At 30.1% G+C, this 23,485-nt stretch overlaps 3 protein-coding genes across 6 annotated transcripts in view; 1 reads left to right on the top strand and 2 right to left on the bottom strand.

Annotated features, from left to right (window-relative positions):
- The window catches only part of LOC116773936 (microtubule-associated protein Jupiter), an 81,280-nt gene extending 66,814 nt beyond the window's left edge, over window positions 1–14,466 (bottom strand). For 2 of the 4 annotated variants that reach the window (XM_032666519.2, XM_032666520.2), the window contains exons 1-2: window positions 14,213–14,466; window positions 7,280–7,381 (exon numbers count right to left, since the gene is read on the bottom strand). In XM_032666519.2, the coding sequence (XP_032522410.1) occupies window positions 7,280–7,381; window positions 14,213–14,271 (161 nt within the window). In that variant the 5' untranslated portion in view covers window positions 14,272–14,466. The remainder of the gene's footprint in view (window positions 1–7,279; window positions 7,382–14,212) is intronic. The other 2 variants (XM_032666523.2, XM_032666522.2) reach the window with 2 other exon arrangements.
- Window positions 14,467–15,690: 1,224 nt separating this feature from the next.
- LOC116774036 (inhibitor of growth protein 1) lies at window positions 15,691–18,158 on the top strand. The gene is made up of 5 exons (XM_032666643.2): window positions 15,691–15,936; window positions 16,251–16,457; window positions 16,540–16,725; window positions 16,795–16,914; window positions 17,275–18,158. The coding sequence occupies exons 1-5, from the start codon at window positions 15,801–15,803 to the stop codon at window positions 17,595–17,597; spliced, it is 972 nt and encodes a 323-aa protein (XP_032522534.1). The 5' UTR covers window positions 15,691–15,800; the 3' UTR covers window positions 17,598–18,158.
- On the bottom strand, window positions 18,147–23,130 carry LOC116773953 (ras association domain-containing protein 8). Its single transcript, XM_032666548.2, has 10 exons — window positions 22,677–23,130; window positions 22,378–22,488; window positions 22,148–22,269; window positions 21,689–21,838; window positions 21,000–21,198; window positions 20,776–20,892; window positions 20,394–20,596; window positions 19,857–19,971; window positions 19,425–19,551; window positions 18,147–19,132 (listed from the first exon to the last, which is right to left on the bottom strand). Exons 1-10 carry the CDS (start codon window positions 22,746–22,748, stop codon window positions 19,032–19,034), a joined length of 1,317 nt encoding a protein of 438 aa, XP_032522439.2. The 5' UTR covers window positions 22,749–23,130; the 3' UTR covers window positions 18,147–19,031.
- Window positions 23,131–23,485: the final 355 nt, after the last annotated feature.

The following is a 23,485-nucleotide window of genomic DNA, read 5'->3' as shown; positions in this document are numbered from 1 at the left end:
TCCTAGACGGCGTCGATGCGATATTCTTAATAAATCTATTCGCTTCGTTACCAAAGAGCGGCCAGCAAGAGATGAAGAGATTGCCATGATTTGTAGGCGGTAGCCCTCAAGACTTTGAATCAACCACTTGTTCTCGTTCCCTGATTTATTATTGTAATACTTACGCGTACAATAACTACACCACATAGACATTTAATGAATACATTTGTTAATATTTTCATAATATATTCTAAAGTAAAAGAAATCATTAAAAAGAGAATTGATCTGATATTCAACGAATTATAGAAAGATCAAATGTAAGGCTTTTATAAACAAAATATAACACTGCAACATAAACGACAAATATTAATAGTTGTCTGATTAATATCTTATTTATCAGTTTAGCTAAGTGAGAACAAGTTAATTGTATTTATTCAATTATATATATATAGACTGTAACTAAAAAAATATATACATATTTTTAACTGCACTATAAATTTTTTATATATGTATTTAGTAATTGTACTGAAAAAATAAAGATTGCTATCTGACTAGTAACGACACACGTCCTCTTTGTTATCAAAGATATCACTCCTACCAGTGAGTAAGGAATATAATTCACGGATTTTTATTAAAAGCTCCTTGATTAAAACAAAAACAAGTATTTAAATGAAAATATAATTAACGTTAGTTTAGAGTTACGAAATCCCTTTTAACGATATTGATATTGTGCAATCTGTCGGAACAACTGACAGATAACTGTCAAAAAAAGTGACAGTTATTTCAAACGTTCAGCAAGAAGTGCATAGCTTAAATAAACAAAGAGAATGAAATAACAAAGTCTAAAATAGACGTAGTCTTAATTTTTTATAAATATTCTAAGTTTCTACATTTTTTTTTTATTTAATTAAGAACCTTTGACGTAATATTTAAAAACATTTTTGTAAGATAAAAATGAGATTTATTATTATACATACAGATTATACGAATAAAAAAAATTAAATTCATAGAGGTAAAGTTTTCTTCGACCGACATTCAAAATTTGCCATAACATTATAGACTTATTGTTTATGTGTTTTAGGTAACATCGTTATAATTTATCTAAGAAAAAAATTTTCTCAATGTATCGTAGAAGATCCTTACGTATCATTTGTCTTATTTAATATGAACGCAATTTGCCATGAAACGGGCAATTTAATCCGCTTAACGTCAAAACATTTAATTCTTGTTTACACAGCGAGGACGGATAAGAAATGTATCGGACGATAATAATCCTACAAAACCGTAGTATAATTTATATTAGACATCCGGTACCCTAGTAAAACCAACCTTTCTATACTATAAATGTTTTCTAGATAATTTTGATAGATCAATAAACTCCAAATGAAAGTAATTTTAAAAGTTATTTGAAAGTATGTGGGAATTAAACAAAAAAACATTTATAGTGATTATGGACATATTTGTAGCGGAAATTTTAACCCTAAAAATTAATTTAATATTAAATCTATTAATTATTTTAAAAAGTACAAAATTTGTATTTTTATTCAGGACACACGTAATTACTTTGACACAATTATCAATCAGCATTTTTTTAATTTATTCTGCAATTTTATATTTAATTAATAGATAATTAAGACAACATCAATCCTAACATGCTCTAGTTACTAGTAGACGTTGTCGAACGCATCAAAAATTAAATTTTGTTCCGATTCAAACTTATCAACATAAACGATTTCATCAATAATTGTGAAGCAGCTATAGGGTTAAGTATTCTACTACACGCGCTCAAAAAGTTACATACATACAATATTATGTATGTAACTTTTTTTTAACTATTATATTCTTATAAGTGTCAAGAAAGAGATCTCTATATGTCTGACATGCAATTATAGTACCGAAGCTATGTTTATTGTAATTGTTAGCTGTGATCTCAATTACTATAATCACAGACTTTCAAAGTATTTTGAAAGCTGACTACGAATGAATTGGAATAAAACGTTACAATTGTTTTAATGATACATTAACATTAAATACGTTCTAATTAAAATAAAACATTTTCCAGAAATGTCTATGTTACGTCATAGATTCTAAAACCTCGTATATGAAAGTATCAAAAAGAGGATGTCTATCCGTAAATATTTTATTAATTAAACTATTTTCTTCAAAACCACTATGGCATCCGATCAATTAATACAATCCCATATCTCGCAGGAACATTAATCTGATCAAAGAGGAAGCCCAGCAATCAATCAATTTGTCAAGCAATCAGCAATGCATTTGATCTTAAGAATGATACCCAAGTTTATTGCCCTTAGTGCTATGATGGCTAGCCTTAATACGTATTTGAATGGTCATACTAAAAACCGCCGGTTTCTATGTAAAGTCGCATATACTTATAATCATGTATACAGCTTAAGACGTCTGAACTATCGGTGTCTAGTTTTCGAAACTAGTAGTTAGGATAAAATTCTAGACTATCAGTACAGTAAAGTGGATTTAGTGATACATTAATGGGAATGAATGGTTTGATATATCATTAAACTGTTTAAATTAACTTTTACAAATGGTCATGATAACTATGAATGGAAATGGAAATCCTAATAAAATATCTCGTTATGACTTGCGCTTTTTTTAAAGCTATTTTTATTTTACAAGTTACCAGAGTATTGTATATTGAAAATTGTAGGGACAATAACGGGTTTTAAACATTAAACGTTTCTGATAAAGTAAACAAAAAATGTAAACAGTGAAACCTGGTACAAAGAAACTTCATTGGGACCCTGGAAATTAGTTTCACTTAATTAATTATTCTATATAAGATATCTAGGTATAAATAAACATGTCTCATTTACGGAGCGGCCCATAACCAGATGTCGGAATTAGAGTTATTTCAGTTACGGAGCTGTAATTAATTTTATATATACACAAACATATATGTAGTACAAAACAGAATGTGTCATAATAAAAACCTAACTTTCCAAATAACCTCCCATATAGTACAGCAATACTAAAACTTAAGGTCTTTGATCATCCGAACGATTTAAGTAGCTAACAAGGAATTTAAGGATTGAATAAGTAACTAAACCAACAAAAGGAATGTTATCTCAGTTACAGAGCTTAGTACATACATCCATACATTTACAGTCTGTCTCGGTTATAGGGGTAACCGTAACGATAAATCAGGAAGAACGAATCCCAGATATAGAAGTCCTTCGTCCCACTAACACACGTAATTCAGTGCCAAGGTGTTTGTTGGGCATGATTTCCGGTTTAGAAGGTTTCACACTTATCCTGGTCCAAATAAATTAAATTTCACTGTAAACATACAACTTTTGTTTGGATCTGCTTAAGTTAAACTCTAGTCAAACATAGACATATACACAAATCATCGTAAACATATATAAAAGCGTTCAAAATACATCATAAACTTTCAACTTCGTATCGATATTGTCATCCGATATTGTCATTCGATACAGTATCGCGTCAGAAACGAAAGTTCCACCCATCCGACCGTGAACATCGCTACCCTTCACACAATACTTTAAATTTACATTATTCACTATATTTTTATTATTAAATAAAGTTGAATTTTACAATAAACAGCTCCATTCTCAATATATTTGAAGTTAAATTAATTATCGTTTTTTAATTTGCTGCAGAATAAAAATGTTATAAGCTCCTTCAAAATTCACACGACATATAAAGCATGGAATACACATAAAAAAAAACGACTCTTCGTTGTTTCGAAATAACTTAATATTAGGAGAAACGACTTGTTCCGAGTATGAAATGTAAACAAAAATTCTCAAGTGGAAGTTTCAGATAATTTTGAAGAGCCTAGGAAACCGTTAGAGATTCGGTTCACCGAGAATCGTGTTAGTAATTAACAGTTCACTAAACTCACAGAATCATCAAAAATAATGATTTCTTATTCTTTTTCTCTCGTAAAAACTTGAGATGGCATTTAAATAGGAATATGCAAAAAAATTAACGTGCCTAATAAATCATTTAATAAATCAAATATTATAAATTCTTAGTACAATAATACTATTGAAAAAAAAAACAATGACTTCAAAAACTGAAGTAGTTCGCACACGGCCGGTGTGTTTTAGGTTAAAAAAAAAAATAACATATACAGTGCACTACAAAACATCTCTGTAGTGTATAGAAAAGATGCAAATATGTGTGAAGAACATAATCGATAGAAAAAAAAATGAATTCAATTGTCAAACAATTTAACTATTTTTTTTATACTAATCTATACTAACAATTTTTATTATTATCATGATTATATTTAACGAATTAACTCTCGCGTTTCAAGTGATAACTTATATAGTTTGTTAACCAAAATTTATACAGTTTAGCAATGGACCACAAAATTAAACAGACAGACTGCTTAACCGCAAACACAATAACTCATCGTTTCAAATAGAAAACGAGTCAATTGAAGATCCTAAAAGATAAGAGAAATTTAGCGTTCGAAATAATAGATATCTTGTTATGTTTATGTCGATGATTGAAAAAAAATATTAGAAGTGGTAAAGTTAGAAAAAAGGTTATTTAAAAAGGCATTTATAGTATTTTGACAAATCTCACGTATGAAAATTTTCGTATATATTTTTTTTTTTTGTATAACACGACCAAAATTCCGATCACTTTTTTCGTAACATAGCTATACCTTCGCTATTAAAAAAAAAAAACAATTCGAAAACTTAAAACAACGAATAGTTTTTTTAATGCTACCAAGTTTTTCGGATACAATGCGTTTTTTTATTATTTTGTACATATTATATAATCCTCATGTTTCGGTCCCTTTACAGCAATCGTGATCACGGGCGAACGAGATGACACTTTCATCTCGTTTTAGATGTTATAAATTTACTAATGGACAATTACCGCCTGGTGTTTTGTGCCTTCGAATTCCAAAACTCACTAGCAATCGTCTGATATCAAACTTTTAATCTTATATATATGTGTGTTTCAATAGATAGTTTAGTAATAAAATTATAAAACCGCACACATTAAACAAATTTCTAAATCTTATGACTGTGGTTACATTTAGTTACTATTGTATTGTAAGATGAAAAGCGAATGCACATATATACATTAATAGTTCTCTACAAACAAGGTCATTATTTGTACTGCTTCGTCATTTGAGGAAATTGATTTATCAATTACATTTGCATTCAAAGTACCGGCTGCCGATAAAGGAAATTTAATATTAGACTAGCCAGCTGCTCTATGTTTTAACAGAGAATGATTTTGAACTACGAAACCGTTCAGTAATCATGAGTAAAAAAATAATAGTATATTTTAATGGACAAAATAAAAACGATTGTATTAAAACTAACCACAGACCGTAAATTGCTAACTGTAAATGCAAGCGTCAAACATTCATCAAGGCACTATTTTGCTAAGTCGTGACGTCACGCACAAGAAACTGCGTCGGACAGTCCAGAACTCGATAAAATGTCCCGAAGCCGTTTCCCCCTAAATTTATATACATAAACATCGATGTTTCAAGTTGTTAGACGTACAATGCGTGCGTGGTTCGTATATCATCTAACGTTATAACGTACTGTACATCATTGCACGATATGCAAAACCATCTTTACATATTGGGTAGAAGTTAAATTATATTTGCCTCTAAGCTATGATATATTTTGTTCGACAAGTGTTCACGGTCACGATTGACAATATTACCGGTGTGTGTAACGCGAGTCGGTTATTGCCATCACAACTTATACCCACTTTGAATATCTGGTAAATAAATGTCTATAAATTTAAATAAACAAACATAAATAAAACATCTCACTGATATAGTGGTCATAAAATTTATTATAATTTATTTTATATATAAAATATAAAAGAGAATATATAACATTTTAAATGTTGCAGTATTATACAGTATATGGCCGAGACTAAACTTGCCATATCTTTATACTTAATGCATTCTCACAGATTTCATCGACACTCATATAAAATTTTACTAAAACGGGATTATTAATTCTAATGAATATATATCCACAACAAACAGACAGACGAATTTAAGCACTTCTGCATTTGTAATATATGAATTATTTTGCATAATGGGTAAATTACGCATGTGCATACAATGTATTCATAATTGCATTAGCATGTACGACAAGTTATACCAAATTAACGGACAATTGACTTACAATTAACCAGTTTCAATCCAGGAAGATCTAATTCCATCAAAAGTATACTCGTTTGATATACTGGTATATTGTTCGGTAACTTAAGATTTGTTTTTAATAAATAACCGTTATATCCTGTACCTATACTCTACCTATTTGTTATATTTTATGAAGGCGATCCAGAATAAAATCCTATAATGTACGTTCCATTTGAATGCTTTTATATATGTTTTATTTGTAGAAGAGACACAATAGCATCTTTTTTTTAAAGATTTAGTTTTTTATTTTTTATTTTTAACCTCTTTTCGATTGAAGGTAAAAGCAGTAAGTTACAATGGATAAACTTAGATTCTATAAAATTAACATAACTCTATGTTTTACATCTCCGAAACGCGTGTATTTCTAGAAATCTTTTATCGAAGTAAAAAGTATTCTACTTCCGCAAGATCTAAATAGATTCGCCATCCTTGTTACGTACTTAATAGGAAAACGAAAGGACGCCGTTTAAAACAACATATATTGTTGAGATTTATTGTAAACACATCCTCTCCGCATGTCCCGAATACATCATAAAAATGAGGTCAGTGATCACGAACGTGAACAATGAATGTGATCGGATCATCAATCACGCTATTATTTATCTATCGATCGTTATAATTTGGGACGTACCAGCCTGGGACAGGACGGTTGCAAGTTCGCATTCCGTGTTTTCAATTCGGCATATTCTTGTATACTTAATGAGGTTGATTTTTATAAAGCCTCTTTACACTCGATGGCCCTTTCTAAGTACATTGGCGTTAAAAGAATTGTAAAACTTAATTCTTAGAAACACACTCTCACTACATTGAAAGTGTCATACTAATAACAGCTCTTTAAGTAGGTCACTGAACTGATACGCTATAACAATCGACCCGAAATCTTGTTCAAATCTAGTACAAAACCCTAGCTGGCTCGCTGCCAAAAACAATGTTTCTGGGTCCCGCCTTTGCAACACAAAATCCTAATGGCAATATCCTACAAGATACAGATGGCAGAAAATTATCCAAGAGGATTTTGCAACTTCTAAATTCTACATATTTTAACCGAGTTTCTCTCGCTTTTCATATCCTCTACAATACTTAAATATCACAAAAATCACTAACCCTCTCTCTTTAACCCGTACAGATGTATTGCATGCAGAGCTCTCCACTTCCAAAGTAGATACCAGATGATCAACGCTATACAACACAGCTGATGAAGTCGGCCTAATTAGGGATAGGATGAACATGATTAATCTTGGACAGGTTTGACAAAGAACATTAAAAAAAATATATACTAGCAAAAATGTTATCTTATTTTTAAAAAATAATGTAAATACAAATGGTATATAAAATTGCTGAGATGTATAGAGAAAATGAGAAGTCGTTTGACCAGAACGGACAAACTCGAGGGCACAAATCAATTACTAACAATAATTTGCTAATCGCACTGAAACCAGCGGCTACACCTAGTAGTCACGGTAGCTTCTTATCAAGGAGTTCTTAAGGAACCTTCAGATAGATAAGCTAGATAGGCTCTTACATCCATTAAAAAAAAACGAATTAAATTGAAAACACACACACACACACACACACAGACACATGCACACACATTGTTGTAATAGTTATGTAATCGAGTGTTTTAATTCGTAAATATATACAGGTTGGATAAATTTCTCTTTGCCATGTTTTTATTACCAATGACCCTTCATTAACCAAGAGTGACATTTTTAATTTTGTGGGATTATCGCCATAGTTAAAAGTCACAGAAATCATAATGTGAAGCAAAATAAAAAAATGTAAAACTCTATAAAAAACATTGTTTTTATAATAATAAGAATGTTTTATGTATAAAAAAATCTGGTTTAAGATTTTTATTTAGCATGTAAGAATAAAAAGCAAGAACCACGTTAGTTACATTCCAAATCATGTTTATAACATTAACCATCTCTACTATCATCCCTAGAGGCAAATTTAGTGTATAAAAATATATAAGAAGCTCATTCATATTAATATTTTTATATATTTCATTCAATAGTATCGTGTGCAAGAGCTGCAAACAAATATTATAGATCATTAGCGCAAGTGAAACTTCGTCATTTTCCGGCGCGACAACCTCCAGCCAAGCGAGACCCATCAAAATTACTACACTCTCTACTATATTTTTTATATACTTATTGTTCTATAACAAGATAAGCCTATATTAAATATTTTTTTGTATATAGAACTTTTGAAAAAAGAAGTAACGACCCACCGCTTCTGCAAATCATTTTGCGTATAAATAATTTTACAGATGAGGATATTCAATGTCGATGACTTATTGTCATGTTTATTATTCAAGTAACATTACTATAAGTAAACAAAAAAGTTGATTTCCATTAAGAAAATTCAAATATATAACCGGCCCTATAAACTTTTGTATTTACAACGGGTTTTAGTCAACTTAACGAGCCGCTTAATACATAGATAAAAAACATGCATTTGCCAGCACTATACCTAGAGATAAACAAAAATGCTATTTTAAAGTTATTGTCGTATCATAATACTTTCTCATGTTCATCCTTACGTTTGATACAAGTAACAAATATTTTAATTCAATTGTGATTCGTTTGCTATCTACCCGCAAAAAAACTAATGATAAAAAAATATCCCCGATAACGTTCTAATATCAATATCATTGCTGATCACATTTTAAACACAGCCATGACGAATAGAGACAAAATTGATTAAAATCTGATTCGGTTACGTTCAAAACGATTTCATTTACGATGATGAATAACTGTATTCCTAGAATCGGAACGGTTGTAAAGCCAATTGATTTTAGGTTTCGCTGCCTGAATATTAGCTAAAACTATAGACGAAGACTAAAGTATAAAGTGCGTTAAAACTGTCTGTATTTACGTCGGCAACGCAAACTCTTACTAAGAATAGGTACCGGCGTTATTACTTAGGCAAATTCGAAAGTGTTATCCGCCTTTGTGTTAGACAGTAAGTTATTATACAAGTTACTTAGACGTATGTTTCTTCGATGGTCTATCGCCTTCGGGGTTGCACTCTATCTTATTAGCGGTAAAAGCAATCCAATGTACGTAAATTCCTTAGTTATATACTATCGTCACTCTCGTATATGCTACATAGATGGTCCTATGTTATGAAGTATTCCTTCTAAGCAACCTTCTAAACCAATTTTTCACTATTGCTATCTTAGAAAAAGTGAATACACAGTTCACATACCAGCAAAATATAACGTCAAAATAAAATAGTTACTTTTATTAGCTTTTAATACAAAGAATATTTCTTTCTTACCAAAACGGTTTATTAACAGTAACTGGAATTTAACAAATAAAAACAAAACTACTGGCAACTTTTAAAACAAAACCAATAAAAACTATCTGTCAAGAATTCTCAAGGAGGTTATATAGGTGTGAACGATGCTATGTGACAACTATTACAATCTCTTGATGGATGGACTCCCATAACTTTCCTTATCAGTATCTTACAAGAACTTGCAAAAATGAGGTTGCAATAAAATAATTATATTATTACAGTTCTAATCAAAAGCGACGACTTTATAGCAGTTTATTTAATCTTAGGGGAAATTAAATTTTATTTGTTTTATAAATAGATAGGGTAAGTAACCGATAATCTTACATATTGTATATGTAAACGAGGCTATTCCGTATAAAATTATCAGACTCTTATATTTTATGTAACAATAACTTTTCTTGTTTTATATACTTAAAGATTTTATGGGCATAAATGCGATTAAATTAATATTCTTAATGTAATAAATATTTGTAATTTCTCAAAGCCAATTGAGAATGAAAATAAAAGAATATTATATTTTTTAACATCTCATCTGCCCGTGATCACGGTTGCTGAAAAGTGACCGAAACGTCAGGATAATGTAGTTTTAAAATAATAAAATTCGCGTAGTATATACGAAATATATTAGTTTCATTTAAATGAACAAAACTCGCGAGTCTTACATCTCATTATAAAATCAATCATTTTGTTTATTAAAAAACCCTTAAGAAGAACAAAACCATATCTCTTTTTGATCAGCCAATAAATACTAAACCTATTACTACATCGACAATTTAATTGACACTAACTATTTTTATTAATCTATTGAGAGGACTAATTAATGGAGTTGTAACAAAGATGGGGCGATCGGACAAATAAGCAACAATTATTTAATGGGAAATGACATTACAATCAACCTTTACATCAAACGTATCGATTATCTGTTAAAATAACATCACTATGGCTGTCATTTTTATTTAACATCTATAGTTATATATTTATGCATTGAAACCTTATTATATCAATGATGCTAACTTGACAATACAAAACTTAATTATTACTACCGTCAAGATATCACGATTAAAACACACATATTGCTAAAGTAAGTTTAAATTTTCAAAAGCTTTTATGGGAGACAAATGACATACAATATTATTTTCACTTATTGTATATAATTAGATAAACTCAATTATTATATAATAACAACAAAATGTTGAAGTTTCTAGCGTAGATAAAAAAATACTAAATCAATAGATGAAATACATACATGTAAGAGGCTTTATTTTTACTCTCAGATAAATAGCTATCGATTTCTAAGTGAAAGAAACTTAACAAATGACGATAGCGGCATATTGACACCTCAAGTTTTATAAAATATTATTTCCTTCTCTATGGACTCGTACTCGGAGCAAAAACGTACTGAATAAAGTCGCCACAACTAAATGGATTGGCCGAGATATGTCACAGGCGAGTTATTCAGGACAAACGGCCATATACGACCGGGATGTCAGTGGAACATCACGTCACACCTGCCTTAAAACCTAGTTTCCAATTTATTACTGAATAAATAATACACACCTTGGCTTATTGTAATCATCCATAATACATAGGTAATACTGTTTTTATATCAACTAAATTTTCTTTCCTACCTTCACACTATATATACCAGAAAGGTTTTAAACATAATATCTAAAATATCTTACACAGAACAAGTCAAAGATCACAGACAGAATATCCAAAAGCGTTATTGTACAGTAATTGTTTGAATCAAAATTAATTAATTAATTTGAAATGTAAAAGAATTTTTTTTTACAACTTCAAGTTTATAACGAATTATTCATAGCGTAATAGGTACCAGGGGTGCAGATGAGTAGCGAAGTATGCAATGGCCGGCCTTCCGCGAGGGAGCGACTGTATTGTCTATGGCGTTATGCATAACTGTGGGGGAGCTAAGCTTTCAATCGTGTCGAGCTTGTGTCAAATAATATCGGTGTTAACGATCTTATATTATCCGTCACGATCTTTGGCTGAATATTTAAAACAAATTATATTCAAAATGACTTTTAAGAAGTATTATTTTCAATTAACACTCATAGAAATAAAAAAAATATTTGAACTTTTTAGCTCTTATAAAGGGATTAAGAATATTAAAAAAAAAAATCGATGTGGAAAACAATAGCCTATAGCTGGTGTGTTTATTTTTTATTTCACCAGAGACGTCTCCGCAATCATTGTCCAGACACAGCCCCTGTCATAATGGATGCACGGCTTCCCGGAAAACTATTGAGTTACAGCGTTACGTCGGAGCTTGTCATAATCTTATTATGTAAAACAGTGTTAATGATGTGCACCCCACATTTTAATATAGTTGCAGTTATTGTGACATTTATAGAACATTAGTTTTTGCCAAGAGCTCACAGGGATGCCACGTATTGCGCCTAAATTATTCTCTTAAACCGCGTTTTTAAGATAATATATAAAAGACAAATTTAATTCAAATTATTCTATCAGTTCAACCAAAATATTTGACCGACAAACAGACAAAATAACACTCACATTTACATCATTACTATGCATTGTTGCCGAGATAATCAATGCGCGGAAATGTTTAACGGCAAGTCGAAAATATCATACCGAATAGGATATCTTAAACAATATATCTGGAACGCTAATTTCTCGCGAGCCAAAGGATACAATTCTATTGTTTCACTATTTCACTATTTGAATTGTACGCAAATGGCTGAGTCGAATAATTATCAAAGCAACAAGCCCATTGCACTGGCTTAATATATAAGACAATGCTGTTACGCTTTCTGCAAATTTTATCTATGAGTCGTATTGGTCTACCTATTTGATCAATTATAAAGAGGACTGGCTAAATTATTGTAGAAAAAATTGCGTGATGCTTGTTAATAAATGTTCGCCTTGAAACATGTATTATAGGCGTATAACATGACGCTTTGTTGGGCTTGAACATATTATATTAAGGTACAAGAAATAAGTGGGCTAATGAGGTCCTGTTGGATGTATACGAGATTCGAACAAATCTTCTGTTTCCTTAATGAAGATATTCAAGGAGACTGCCGCCTACAGACAAAAGTATAAATCTCTACCGCCCACCCCTTCAATTAGACCTAACATTTATTCACTGAATCTACACAACAGTCGCAAGACATAGATTGATCTAGAACAACAAATTATAAATCCTTGTTTAAATAGACAGAGTTACCGAATTAACACAACATATTTATAAGATTTATAGTGCAATGAAAATTACATATTTTTTTATAAGTTCAAGATTATTTAGTTAATAAAACTTTCCATATTAATATTTAATGATTTTTTTTCAATGTCTCCTCAATTTGTGTTATTTGACAATTCGATATATGTCGACTATGTTAAAACAAAATTATACTACCATAGACAACTTCATTAAACTTAAATTTACATATATTTTATTTGTTTTTGACTCTTAATTTCTTATGGTACACTATAGTGTATAACACGAGTATAGTGTATACATCTAGTGTCTATGAGAGATCACAAGTGTCACCAGTTGCAAAATCTATGGCCACACTTTAATAAGAGTCGCATCGGCCGCTGTCTCAACACGTTGATTTTGACTGTCTAGTGGATGTAAAAGTTTTCGCAAAGATTGTAAATTATTCAGACACTTTATCCCAATTCAGTGAGTAACATAAAAATGAGGGACGAGATAAAAAACTTTTATTATAATAAAGTGTTCAACTGCAGGTCATGGACAATTCACGCAACATTTAATATATATATATATATATAGAACAATATTTGTGCATTTGTCTTTTGCGATTTTATACCACAGTTATAAGAATAAAGGCTATGATAATGTTTATCTATTTCGACCGGAAAACTGAACTGTATAGTTAGAGCGTAATCGCTCATACACAATTTCAGTACACTTGTTTTCAGACACTTCAGATATTCTCAGACACAAAAACTTCAAATAAATTTTTATTTCAAGTTTTTGTGTCTCAGAATATCTGAAGTTACTATACAAATTTTTATACAAATAATGTCGTATATACAATAATATATAAAAATAAGTATATACAAAAGTAGTAAATACAAAACATCGTAGAAGACGAAAACGCAAGAGATATTTTTTTTAATTGTTAATTGTATAGTTATTAATTACTTTATTTCTTAATATTTCACCTTATTACAGATAATATATTTCTGAGTAAATGTCTGTTGTATTTTGTTTTCATTGTTTGTCAAAACCGATTTTAATACTTTGTTTCTATGATCACTGAATAAAACTACTATAAGTCTTAAAGTCCTTATACAACAGTGATACTCATTTCATTGCCCTCTAACGTGGAGACTATCTGGCAATTTACAAATCACATACAGCGATATACTAAAGCGATAGTTTTAATTCGCAATAAATTTTGAAACAAGAGACACTCTTGCTCCTAAACAGACATTCGACGTATACATTGAGTGTACTATAAGGTGTAGTGTTATAAATTTACCATTGCTACTTTGGTAGACGGTAATAAAGATTTTTTGTGGCGCACGAAATATCAAAGATTTTACTTTGCATTTTTGTTTTCAAAATATTCTAGAAGAAAAAATATCTAACTTGTCTGGTCATTGGATCGGATCACAAAAGTTCGAGGAAGAAAATTTTTTAACCAGCTTATTTACTCTTGAGCCTTCTACACGCCTGTCATTAAAAATCCTTTTTTACGTATTAATTGTTGAACTTACTTTGTAATACTGCTCTTCGAGTCTTCCGGCAGCCCGACGTAAATAACAGTAGATGACATTGGCGTTTCACTAAACACTTTTAATTTAACTGAAATTTTGATACGGAAAATACAATTACTTAAATATAACTGATTATAAAGTCATGCAGATTTTTCACTTGTCAAATTTAGAGAAAAAAAAATTAAATGTATCGTGCCAGTATAGTTAAGTTTTTAGATCCAACTGTCGTTGTTCGGTTTACTCTCATGACAAAGACAATGTGGGCGAACCCAATGTAGGTGTCGAATCTGCTGTAAATGGTGTGTGTTATGATTGAGAATTATTAATTCCCTTTGTTCTTAAATGCAAATTTAATAAATTAATTTTGGTCTATTTCTATCTATTACAATACAGAAATATATTATTTAGGTAACTACACATTTTCGATTAATTATCCCCCAAATTTTAAGTTAGCCTTAAGTACTGAAGATACGTAATCAAAGTTAATTATTCAATAAGAAAGTTATTTTATTTCGGATCGCGTCCTTTACAAATAAAAAATCTTCTGGTATCAGGAAGATACCGATCCTGTATGGACTCAATTTTTCTGAATCAAATAGACTAGAATAATAATAGTTTTCTTTAGTAGAAAAATAGACAATAACTTGAACTGAGAAGCTTTAGAAAAAAATGCAAACCAAACCTTTTGATTTAGGACATGAGAAACTCACTTTTAATCCAAGCTTAATAATTGGAATATAAGAATAAAAAAAGAAAATCAATAGTTAACTTAAAATTTTTATTTTTTTTATAATATGGCCTTCATTCGTGCAAAGACGTGCACAGTATATTCTGCCAGTGTCGTGTAGAATGAAGGAGACACGATCCGGGTTTAACTTTTGAATGAAATAAAATTTAACAGTCTCGACTGAAGTCACAATTAGGAACTACATATGTTGGTAGATCTAAAACAACATAAATTCATTAATATGCAAACATTAGAGATATTTACTAAAAATAAGACTCAGATTTAAAAATTATATTGGCGATAAGATGTCAATAAGAATGACAAATTATAAAGAGCCATCTAGTGAATACAAAAGAAACGTTGTGAGTAAGCGACTGCTTCATTCTAGAATCTTATGCCGGCCACACGCGTTACAGTATACTTGCGCATGGATACTGTACCGTGTGTGGCCGGCATTAAATGCAAATTTATTTGGGAAGAACTAATATACATAAGATATATATGCTACATTCTCAAGTTTCGATTATAATGGTTTACATTTAATATTAAAAAAGCAGCACTATATACACATTGAAATATTGATTAATAAATTAACTTTATAATTTAATATAATTCGTTAACGAACAGTACTACTTTTCTCTAAACTTTTTGTTTTTAATTTTTTAGTACTTATAAATAATACACTTTTTTATTTATCTAAATAAGGAATTACTAAACTGAAATAAACCTGTCTAATTGTCTATGGCATTATAGTTTACGTTTGACGGCTTGATCGCAATAACTTGTTATTCGCTTTGAAAGTTAATTATATTTCGTTTCTTAATATTACTTTATAATGAAAACTGTGTGAAATTGATAGCCATGTTAAACCAAACATCTACGGAAGCATTGCTTTCAGCGACTTACGTTGAAAATTACTTGGATTGCGTTGAAAATCTTCCTAATGACTTGCAACGACATTTATCGCGTATGCGAGAATTAGATGTGACTTACAGGGGTAATAAAAGTTATTCTTGCCGTTTTTTGTCCTCTTGAGTATTGCTTACACTATGTAATATATCTATTTGTCACAATAAAGGCTTTATGTGTTTGATTATTATATTTTAGCTCCATCTTTAACAGTCGGGTCGACTCGCAGTTTTTGACTAAATATGTTCCTAATTAACGATCCAGACTGTAGGTAGTAATTTTAAGTAACATTGATTACGCTTTGGCCACCTTGTAACATAGTTCTCATTCAGTATTTTTATATTCAGATTTTTGTTCTTGTCCTCTATCAGATATTAAGTTTTGTTTTATTCTGTACAATAGAATGCCTTAGAGATGCTGAATCCTATCTCTCAATATGTATCGGACCAAATACCGATGAAAGACGCCGAGGAAGAGCAGCCAGACGCCTTCAGGCAGCTCTGGTAGCAGCACAGGAAATTGGAGATGAAAAGCTTCAGGTTGTGCAATTACTTCAAGACTTAATTGACAATAAACAAAGGTCCCTTGATGCTGATCACAAGAAACTAAGTAAGCTAACCATATTAATAGATTCACTCTATTAATTAGGAATAATTTTAGAATTTTCATATCATCTGTTTGGAATTTTCAGTTTCCTGTCTAGAAGTTAACACAAATGGTACAAGTAAAGAAGAACCTACCCCAGCTTCGGAGTCTCGATCAAACGAGAAAGACTCAAACACACAACAGGTGCAACAACGACATTCAACACCTCCAGCACCACCAGAACGAACTAGTGAGAAAGAGAAAGAAAAGTCAGACAAAGATAAATCAGGAGGTAAAATTCATTACTGGTATAATTCATCTAGGATTCAAGCATAATTACAATATTTTATACCATTTTCAGGCGAACGTTGGTCAAAACGTGCGAGACGTGTTCGAACTACAGCTGGTGTTGCGACTGACGGTGCAGACTCAAGTGAACGTGATAGCGAACGCCACACCCACAACACAACACACAAGAAAGGTATGAACATACTTGAGTATAATATTACATGCTCAATTTTAAGTTACATCTGTGCCTACAACTTAACCCACATAGAATAGTAATATATTTTATTATTAGTTTTGATTATGGGTAACAAACAGAATCAAAGAAAAATAAAAAAAAAAAATGTATATGTACCATGTACATATTTATGTGCATTTATGAAAAAGGTAATTACAATAATAAATTAATTCAATTTCTCATATATGTCAAAATATACAAAGTATCAGTAACATCTGTTTATCCTGTATAGTATATATTAATTTAAAGCTTGACTCACTTCATGTATTACATTAAATCTAATTTGTTGATTTACATAAAATATACATAAATGTTTAGGTATAGGCAAGAAGAAAAAGCGTAAATCTCGGCAAGTGGCTCAACGATCAGAAACACCACCAGAAGAAACAGATGCTATTGATCCCGATGAACCAAGATATTGTCTGTGCGATCAGATCTCATTCGGTGAGATGATTTTATGTGACAACGATCTCTGTCCAATAGAATGGTTCCACTTTTCATGTGTATCACTCACAACAAAACCGAAGGGTAAATGGTTTTGTCCCAAATGCCGTGGTGACAGACCCAATATAATGAAACCCAAGGGACAATTCCTTAAGGAATTAGAGCGGTATAACAGAGAAAAAGAGGAAAAAGCATAGTGATTACTAGACAAGTGAGATGACAAAGAATTAAGTGTTCTGTTGATATAATTTAAAAAAATATTCTTTAGTGACAAAATTCATATTCGTATTTAGTTTTTTATATCTAGCAAATGATTTAGTTGATTCTAGAATTATTTTGAATGGATTTCGGTTTCCAAAATTAAAATAATTAAATTTGAACAGTGTTATTTGTTTACTAAAAAAAATCAACGACCGTTTTATTTCTATGGTAACATTGTCATCTCGTCTAAGGTGCCTGGAAACAGACTGTTGTCTAACTGACATAGTATTTATTATGTGATGGATTTTTAAAATATACTACAGATTTTATAATTAAATTATCGCTTGGTGAAAGTGATAGACACACGGATGCGTCTTATTTAATATTTACTGTCAATTTTAATTGTAAATATTATTCAAATGTATTTTCTGTTTTCGTAAGTTGACATAATATAACACAAGTACAGCAGCATTTATAAGTTCTGTACAGAAAATACTAAGGCGGTTTGAAATGACAGATTTAATTTCGTCAATTTAAATATAAGATTGTAAATAAAACCGTGTTTTATTTCACACAAAGCGGGAAAATAAATAAATAATATTACAACTGCATTTTTTCAATTCAATATATATTGTATATGCATACAGAAATTGTCTATTTATTTAAACATGCAGAGTACAATGAATCAATACAAATCTATAAATAAAAATTCTGAATATATCATGCTTTGAAACATTTTTAGGCCGTAATCACCGAAATTGTCTATAAGTTATTACAATGGCTTATATTTCCGACTAGATTATTATTATTAATAAATTACTTCTATATTGCAAGATCATAGTATAGTAGTATTACAAAATTATGTAGATTTTAATGCACTTTGAAAATATTCACACACCGATGGCACATTTTTTTTTTATGTACACAAATGTCAAACTGAATAAAAATATCCAAATATATGCGATTCCAAATCATTACAATGCAAGTGTAATTTTAAATGCATAGCAACGGTAAAAAAAATAACCCAATGACAAAATTAAATGCTTCGATTGAAACTTTTAAATCGAAATTCAACTATAGCTTTGTCCCCTTAACAATAAATTTTGCCACAAAATCTCTAAATAGGTGGCAAGACAATAATACTTATATTTTATAAAAACATTCCTACATTATTTTGTGACAAACATTAAATATGACACTAGTTTGAACACAATCTAATAAATTAGAAAAAAAAAAAAAAACTTAATAATAAATTAAATGACGGTTAAATAAACACAACATTCACACAAAAATCTATGGCAGTAAATTACATATTCATAGTCTTAAAAAAAAAATATCTGAATATTATTCTTTTTCCTTTAACCTATCAAACTAATTGTAAACCGTAGCGTCAATTGTACATTTAATGAACCAAAAAATTTTTTTTGCATTCAAACCCAAACACCATGTGGATTCTTGTTAGTCGGTGCTGCATTTTCTAGCTGTCTCGGTGAACCTATTATTCTCCTCGCACTTCCCGCTTTACATAGACCTGAAAATATTCAATATGTAATTATCATGCATAATCTTTGAGAAAAATTGACTGCCAGTTAAAAAGGTAGTTAGCTTGTTCAAAATTAAATTAATAAATATAAAAACAATATTATAGTATTCAATTACTTCAACTATTCATGTATATGTGAATTTAATTAAACTATTGACTATGTTGAGACTTCAGTAACTGCTAAAACATGTAAATATCAATGTGCTTAAAGATGTCATGATTTTTTAATCTGTGTCTCATCATCAAATTCTTTTTAAACTGTGGCAATAAAATGTAATACCATCAAGTGGATGTCTAAGTTCATCGACACTGCCCGTTAGACTCTGCAGATTTGCTTCTTTCATTTCCTGCACTAGCCTCTCAACCTGGCGTTTCTTCTCCATTATAGCATTCTCCAACACACCTACCTATTGAAAAAATACTTTTATAACACATATAATTGTTTAATTAATTATAACTTATTTCAAATACATAATTTTACTTTTTTGTACATATGGATAGGGACATATAAAACCTCATCAGTGTTATAAGTTTATTATGCAGTGAGTATTGTTAAGACGGTAATATAGTGTTGTTAAATATTTTAATTAAAAGAAAATCTTTACAAATCCCCAATTTAAGCTGTCAACATATATTTAACAAGTGTGAAAAATATATTCTCTACTAATGTATACTTTACAATACCATAATATTAGCCTAAATAATATGTTACCTCTCTTTTTAAATTTTCAGCGGTTAGATGATTAATTTCAGTTGCATGTTTGGCTTGTTGAATTTGTGTTTGTAAGTTTTCCATTTCCGCTAACATTGAACGTTCTAAGGCCTGTCTGAAAATATACTTTATTAATTTACTAAAAGAGTAAAATTTTTATTAATACTCAGGTTTCAGAACGATACGTTTGTTGATAAATCTCTTTCATAATTATCTGAACAGACTTTCTTTTAATTAATTTTCTTTGTAGTCATTCAATCTACTTTTAACATACAGTTAGTAATATCAATTTGAGTAAAAATAATGCTCAGAGATTTTAAGCTATGAAATATCAAAGAAAGTTGATAAAAATTCTTATAACACTATTTTTATTAATTCTATAGTTGCCTTCACACTGATTTGCAGAATAATACAACCCATTATTTTGTTCACCCACAATTAAATAGTATATACAAAACGACAATGAACTTGATTGACAGATAACTAATATTTAGTATTTAATTTTTTCTGTTTTATCTGTGATAATTCTAAAATCACCTGTTCTCTTGCTGACGAGAATTAATAACACGCTGTTCGTTATGTATTTCTTCCATGATTTTTCTTATTTTGTTCTTACACTGCAACAGTTCAGTCTCGCAATTCGCCAGCTTTGATCGTACTAACACTATTTCAGATTTCAGTGTTTTTTCATTCTGTTTAACAATTTCGCTTTCCTCCTCTACATAATTTAATGCTTGCACCTATTTAAATTGATAAAATTAAAAAATATAGTCTCAAAAAAAAAAAAAAAAATTGTCTATACTATATCATGAACTAGAATTAAATTGTATATAAAATGTCTGTATTACACAATCTCCATTTTTTAAATATTTTCTTCACTATTGTCACTAGAAGAAAGTTAATTATTTGTCAATATTACCTGCTCAGCACTTAATCTAAGTTGGTTATCGGCTGAACTAATTTGTTGCTGCAACAACTCTACTTGCCGATCCTGTTCTCTTCCTTTATTCTCCCAGAAACCTATTTCAGCATCATACTAAAATAAAATTATATATTACTGTAATAAATTATGATAAATATGCAAAATATGTACTTATAATACTTGTCACATGTAACAGTAACCATATGAAAATTAAAATTAACCTTGATAAGGTCAACCTGTTGTGCGGTTAACTTTTCTCTCTGATAGTTAACAAGCGACACTAATTCCCGATACTGGCTATTATAGCTGACTGCCTCAGGAATTTGTTCCTCCTCGTTATTAACTGGTGACATGTGACGAGCGTTCGGTGACTTGCGAAGCGCTGGCGGTGGTGGTGAACGGTACGGGGGCGGGGGATCCCTTAAAAGTATATATGTATATAAAAATATGGAATGATACATGTGATATATCTTTGACAAATAAAAAGTTAATATCTTATTAATAATGTTTAAGGCATAAAAACGTAATATATTAATAACAATAGCGAAAAAAATAATATTCAAATACCATCTCAAAGAACCTGGATTATTAAGAAAAGAATATTTATGACTTCTTAAATAATAAAATAAATATTGGTTAAGTTTATCATAAAATACAAAAAGCAAGAAAGAAATATCAAATACAAATAATTTAATTTAAAACATGCTCTGAAGTTGTTACATACTACACAAACATTGACAACATGTGCTCTTTTTAGGCAAGAGAACCCAGATTTAAGTCCTAACATGTGAATAAAGATTACCATAATTAAATTGAAATTTATAAAATGGTATTCCAACTATCTAGCTCCGGAATATTCCATTCCAGAAGCTTCTAATATTTGAATGAAGATATATATTATAAAACTCACCTATAAGGTGGTACACCTTTTAGTACTGGACTATTAGAGTCAGGTGATTTTTGCTGAACACCCTTCACTACACCCACCGGGTTGGGGGTATTTACATTATTAATGGGAGTATTTGCTTGGCTCGGTGAGCTTTGTTTATCTGTGTTAGTCCTGGTGGTAACATTATATGAGATGGGAATTAGGTTTATAATTTTCTTTATCATTAACTGTACTGTATATATTATATATTAAAATAAATAGGAATACAAAATGTGGGACAATTTTTTTTTTTATTCAAATAACACAAGAATTGAATTTGATCAGAATAATGCTCTATCTTTTGAAATGTTTTAGCTCATAACACTAATATTAAAAAAAACAGACTCTCTTATCTCATAGATAAACCTCAGTTCATTATTGAAATATATTTTACTCGTGTAAAGTTATATTATAGAGAATTACATCATGTTATATACCAACCCATTTCCAATGGGAGATCTAGAGTTAGCGGTAGGTTGTATAGGTTTTTGGTTGCTGCTGTTATCTGATCTTCTTAGTATAAATTGTATATCATTAGAGTATTCACCCCATTTCATCAGAATCTAAAAAAAACATCGATAAACAGACTTTCTAAATGTAATCGTAATTTTTTATATTATATTTAGTTGCTAAATATATACACGAAAATAAGTGTGTATATCAACACATACCTTTAAAGGATATTCTTGTGGAGCTAACAGTCTCTCGTTATTTCTCCATCGTTCTATCAATGTGAATCTGCCAACTTTGCCAGTGGCATGTGCCAGAGCAAAAACTACATCCTAAAGTGAAAATGTTTAAAGAATTAGCACGTAATAAATATCGCACGTTCCAGTCGTCTCTACGTAAATAGACAAAAGAGTAAATAAAGTTTTCTATTTGAGGTCTTTTTAAAGCGTCGGCTATTTAGCTTTACGTACTCTTGGTATATATAAAGGTATACATTCTTGAGTCATAATAAACGACTGACCTGACAGGTTGTAGTTTCCGTCACCCCACAAACTATCCTTTGTATTCCCTCGACCCAGACCTTCAACTCCATTAATTTTAAAAAACAACTTAGCTCACAACACACACATAGGAATATGACACCATTATATGATTTCACTACAAAGAATGCTTTGTATAAACTTAAACTAGTCAAAAGTACAACACAAACATATTTTATAATTCACAAAAACATAGGCCAAAACCACAAAGTGGGTTATGAGAAGAAGCGTTCGGAAATAGTTATAAATTACAATGTCAATTGTTACCGTGGGTGACCAGCAGTCGGCCATTAATTTGGATTGTGTGAAAATTATAATTATTTCTTCTCCATTCATGTCAAGTGTGTATTTAATAAAATAACGTGTATTTATTTAGGAAGTAAAAATGTTTACGATTTTAACGTTACTCATCCATTAAGGTAATACTGGGATATATTTTTGTAATATTGACATGTTTATTTAACTGAATAAAAAAATAACTATCTACACTGTTTGTTATTTACAGCATACCTTTATGAAATAATTTAAGCATAGAACCAACCACACGGGATCTTTGCCTTAAATTCTACGACTGGAATTCACCAAAAACTTACCTAGTAGTACTTACCTACTGTGTCAGAAAACTTAACGATAGTCAAATATAAAACATTTTTTGTAGTAAGACAATAAAAAATAATAGGTATCCTCTTTACTTTTAGTTAGCTGTAACTCGCAGGAATAATAAAAGATTTTTCTTATTCAGTATTAACAATCAAGATAAAATTTAAAATATTGTACAAGTACGGCAAAA

Source organism: Danaus plexippus, chromosome 20, assembly GCF_018135715.1.
Source record: "Danaus plexippus chromosome 20, MEX_DaPlex, whole genome shotgun sequence".
NCBI lineage: Eukaryota > Metazoa > Arthropoda > Insecta > Lepidoptera > Nymphalidae > Danaus > Danaus plexippus.
This window is presented reverse-complemented; position numbering and strand designations above follow the sequence as displayed.

Coding starts and splice junctions, on each gene's coding strand:
- LOC116774036 (XM_032666643.2), top strand. CDS start 15,801: ATGTTAAACCAAACATCTACGGAAGCATTGCTTTCAGCGACTTACGTT. Junction 16,458..16,539: donor TGCTGATCACAAGAAACTAA/GTAAGCTAACCA, acceptor TGGAATTTTCAG/TTTCCTGTCTAGAAGTTAAC. Junction 16,915..17,274: donor CAACACAACACACAAGAAAG/GTATGAACATAC, acceptor ATAAATGTTTAG/GTATAGGCAAGAAGAAAAAG.
- LOC116773953 (XM_032666548.2), bottom strand. CDS start 22,748: ATGGAGTTGAAGGTCTGGGTCGAGGGAATACAAAGGATAGTTTGTGGG. Junction 19,552..19,856: donor CTGAAAATTTAAAAAGAGAG/GTAACATATTAT, acceptor TTTTTTCAATAG/GTAGGTGTGTTGGAGAATGC. Junction 19,133..19,424: donor ACTTAGACATCCACTTGATG/GTATTACATTTT, acceptor GAATATTTTCAG/GTCTATGTAAAGCGGGAAGT.